We start from the raw sequence: 4105 nt of genomic DNA, 5'->3' as shown, positions 1-4105 counted from the left end.
ATAAACCCCCGATTTTCATATTAAATTGGTGGGAACCAATTTGATATTCGAGATGTTCAGAACTCCATACCCAACCTTATTTCTTCCTAGAGAATTTCAACTTGTTAAGGACACTATGAAAAGAACAGTTCGAAGGGATGAACTTATTCGGCTTTAATTCTCTCTGAGCTCTTAGGCAGCAGCAGCCACAGAGGCTAGTGATCACTGAGACCACGATGTGGTGCGTCCATAGAGGTGATTGCGGGCGACCCGTCATTACCAATACCAGAGCCATCACCTGATGGCACTGGTCGCAATGGTTCCGCCCTCTGGCTGAGAATCTGAGATTACTCCTCGGAGCAGTCTGAAAGGTCTGATCAATATTATCTTGTGTTTACTTCAGGAAAACCTTAAGCATATTTAGCCTCTACTTCTTTGTTTTGTTCAAGCACTGGTGATGCTGGTACGAGAAAGAGTTTCCCAAGAGAGGTTCCTCGAAACTCGAGAAACTTTGTTACTCCATAGTTACTTCAAACTTCAAAGAGAGACACAAAAAGATAGGAGAACAAAGAGAATCATTTTTTAACCCAAGTAGTGATAGAACATGTAATTTTTTTCTTTCAGCATTGAACCTGTGGTATCATAAAGTAAATGGTGGAGTGATATAATTTTTTTCGAAATCGGTCACAATTTAGCAAACCTGTGGCGTCGGCAATTACAAAACACTCAGTTCCTTGATGTCAATTTCTGGTAAAACGTAATAAAAGGAACAGCAGTTCCCTCTTACCAGTCACTTTTGGCATGTTCCCCTAGGATAGATACAGACCAGTACAATAAAGAGTTACATCCGATCATCCACACATCTGATGACCCAAATATTCCACATTTCGACTATTTCGCTACAGATGTGAGTCATGACTGACAGACACTGGTCATGTCCTTTTCATGAGGTACCCCAAAATGATGCCTACCAAGCCAACAAGAATTATGTACGTGAAGGGGATACCTCCTCGACTTTTGCTAGGATGATGCCTCAACAGCTCCTGCATACATTGCACACGAATTCATTTTTAAAATGGGCTCCGCTGATACTGCCATTAATGTTAACTGCTATTAATTTTCTATCACAGAAACTAGATCGTAATTCTGTTTTGTTTAGTTTTTTCATTTTTTGGATTGGGAGAGGGGGTGCAAGTATAATGATCATAATCAGGAAAATACAAACTGGATCATGGCTGTCGTTTTTCATAACATTTCACAGTTAAAGGTGAAATACAAGAAAACATGTAGGATTATGCATATATTTCCTCGTACAAGAAATGAAAAGAGGTATCACACTTAAGTATAAAATTGCTTTCATACAGAGAAAAATGCATAAAAAGCAACAGGATCAAGTGCATAAAAACACATTTATTTTCCATCTCTAAAAAAGTTTAACCAGAAATTGACTCAAAATTGTTGTATAATTTGTAGCATTTGCTAGATAAGCTTCCTCTAATTCTCCCTTACTGAATTCATCAAAGAATATGGATTTCTCTTAGTATTTTTCTTTTCTTGGTACCTAATATTTCTTGGAGTCACAACTGATCTAAAGGCAAAAGGTTGTCCTAAAAGAATTTCACCAATTACGCTTACATGGTATATTCACATACTAAGTGCCTTACCAGTTCTTGCTGAAGTTGCTTTTTTTCCTGAATAGCAGAATTTCTTTCCTCTGTCAGCTTGGAAATAAGAGCCCTTTCCTGAAATCACAAGTATCTGTTCAAACACATGACAAGGTCTCCCCATCTACATCCTAACAAGTCTATTCAGTGTCAAAGAAACAGCATTCATACACCACGAGTTCATAATTTTTTTTGTTTTCCATGCATGTGACGCTGAAATAAGGAGCAGGGAGAATGGTATCTCTGTGATATATCCCATAATGTGGAGAAAATTAAAGGTGCAGTCTCACCAAAATTATCCAGAGGTTGCATAAAATATCACGAGCGGTGGCCTAAGCCTAGTCATGCAATTGTCAATGAATGGGAGACAAATGCAGCCCAGAAGTTGGAATTGATAAATGGCCTGGCTGAGATGTTATAGAATCTAATGCAAGGCAGGACTACCTAATTATCAAAACTTGTTCAAACTGGCTTGGCTGAACAGCTAATGAGGTATTTTGAGATCTAATGAGAGGCAGGACTACCTCATTATCAAAACTGGTTCAAACTAGAGGATAGATGTGGAATCTGAGTAGCTCCATCAATCATAGTGATGCACCAATCAACCAAAACAGGAGGATTTTCTTCCTCTTATCAAAATACCCCTACTAGTACCAACAGCATGTTTCATCCTAACACATATCCCCTCCCACTCAAGAGATAATTGGTACAATTTAAAAACAAAACAATGAAAATCCCAAGAACTAGGATTAAATAGGAAAAAAGAAGATTATCACTTAGGGGTAGCGATGCTGCCAAGATAGCTGCTTCACAAGCAAAATAATCTTTTTTGTTAAATGTAACGACACTCATCAAACACAAAATTGACCACATTATACAAGATAAACAAATGAAAACATGAACCACTCATTTAGCATGTCCAATCATGCATCATTCTTAGTTTTTCCAACATTGGGGCTCCAAAATTTATTAACATAGGAAAAAATGACATACCTCAGACGAGTTTTCTTCAGGTTCTGGTCCCTGGACATAAGACCGTGAAACCTACAGAAATGATCCACGTTGCAGAGAAACAATCAATCAAAATGAAAAGGCAAATATAAAAACTAAAGCCAACCATAATTCAACTCAAAGGCCAGGCATCAGACACTGACAGCAGTCTGTTCAGAAGAACTAAGATTCCCATTATCCGACACAGAAACTCTAGGTGAAGAACCTTCCTCTGATCCTTCATGCACCGGCGACGGTGGTCTAGGTGGAGCAACATAAGCAACCCTCAATTTGCACTCTTCAACTTCATGTCCTGCCTCCTTATTAAACTGCAAAACACAGAACATTAAAAAACAATTTGCATAACCCATAAAATCAAGCTAATCAAAACTCAAGAGCATAAAATGCTCGCAATTGTATCGTTACCATCTCTGGAGTGATATCCTTAGGTGTAGCTCCAGGACTTGTAATTACACTCTGAAGTAAGAACTTGTCCTTGCATTGCATATCAGGTGGCATCTCCTTTTGTGCTTGCATTGTAACTGACATAAACAAACAGCCCATCAATAAATAAACACAAATTAAGTAAGATATAATTAGTAAAATTGTTAATAGTTAAAGCACAAAGATTGAAGAGACAAACCTATAACATCACAAGTGGACCTTGGCAACACGACTCCTGTGTTAGGCCTAACACAATACTTCTTTGGATTTGTTGTCTTAATCTATAATAATAAAACATGCAAATCAAGATTATGAAACAAACCCATTTGAAAAAAGAAAAGCAAAATATTAACTAAATTTTGGATTAATTAATTATTACCTTGAAAGCAACATAATAGTCACTCTTATTTAACAACCGGAGAGAACACGAGATCTGCTTCCTTAATTCAACTACAAAAATCATGTAAAAAATAAAAGCGCATTCATAGCAAAGAAAAGTTTTAAATCTTCAAAGGAAAGGAAACAACAACAACAACAATAATAATAACAACAACAATAATTTCTTCACAAAATGGTACGTACAAGGGAATTGGAGCTCTTGAGGCTCGATGCTGAGAAGCTCATCGGTACTCATTTTGATGGGATCGGCGAGAGAGTCAACGGAGATAGAAGCTGGAGATGGTCTCCCTTGAGAGAAAAGTGGTTTGCCGTGAAGGAGAGAGGAGAGTCTGGTCTTACGGTGAGAGAGAGACGAGGGAGTGAGAAGAAAGGAATGAGAGTGAGGGGGAGAAGTAAGTGGAATTCTAGAAGAGAAGTAGAATTTGTAAAGTAACGACGTTACTTACCTGGGACAGTGATGCCATGTCATTTTGGAGTTTCCTTCTAACTTTGGTTTACTTATCTCATGTTATTAACCATTAGAATTTTTGAGATAAAAGGTGTTTTTTTAAATAATTTTTAAATTTAAAATATATTAAAACAATTTTTAAATTTTTTTTATTTTTAATATTAACATATTAAAATTAAGA

General features: G+C 37.0%; 1 protein-coding gene across 1 annotated transcript; it reads right to left on the bottom strand.

The window, feature by feature from the left end:
- Positions 1–622: 622 nt before the first annotated feature.
- On the bottom strand, positions 623–3894 carry LOC7453954 (vesicle-associated protein 1-2). The gene is made up of 8 exons (XM_024594729.2): positions 3660–3894; positions 3457–3527; positions 3277–3358; positions 3060–3175; positions 2798–2962; positions 2637–2687; positions 1644–1721; positions 623–1022 (listed from the first exon to the last, which is right to left on the bottom strand). The coding sequence occupies exons 1-8, from the start codon at positions 3709–3711 to the stop codon at positions 912–914; spliced, it is 726 nt and encodes a 241-aa protein (XP_024450497.2). The 5' UTR covers positions 3712–3894; the 3' UTR covers positions 623–911.
- Positions 3895–4105: the final 211 nt, after the last annotated feature.

Source organism: Populus trichocarpa, chromosome 2, assembly GCF_000002775.5.
Source record: "Populus trichocarpa isolate Nisqually-1 chromosome 2, P.trichocarpa_v4.1, whole genome shotgun sequence".
NCBI classification, from domain to species: domain Eukaryota; kingdom Viridiplantae; phylum Streptophyta; class Magnoliopsida; order Malpighiales; family Salicaceae; genus Populus; species Populus trichocarpa.
The sequence above is the reverse complement of the archived record's forward strand: the minus strand, read 5'-3'. Positions and strand labels throughout refer to the sequence as shown.

What these genes read in the sequence shown, in the direction of transcription:
- LOC7453954 (XM_024594729.2), bottom strand. Translation starts at nt 3,711, where the DNA reads ATGAGTACCGATGAGCTTCTCAGCATCGAGCCTCAAGAGCTCCAATTC. An exon ending in GTCCACTTGTGATGTTATAG is followed by an intron (nt 3,176 to 3,276) that starts GTTTGTCTCTTC and finishes TGTTTATGTCAG; the next exon opens with TTACAATGCAAGCACAAAAG. An exon ending in AGGATATCACTCCAGAGATG is followed by an intron (nt 2,963 to 3,059) that starts GTAACGATACAA and finishes TGTGTTTTGCAG; the next exon opens with TTTAATAAGGAGGCAGGACA.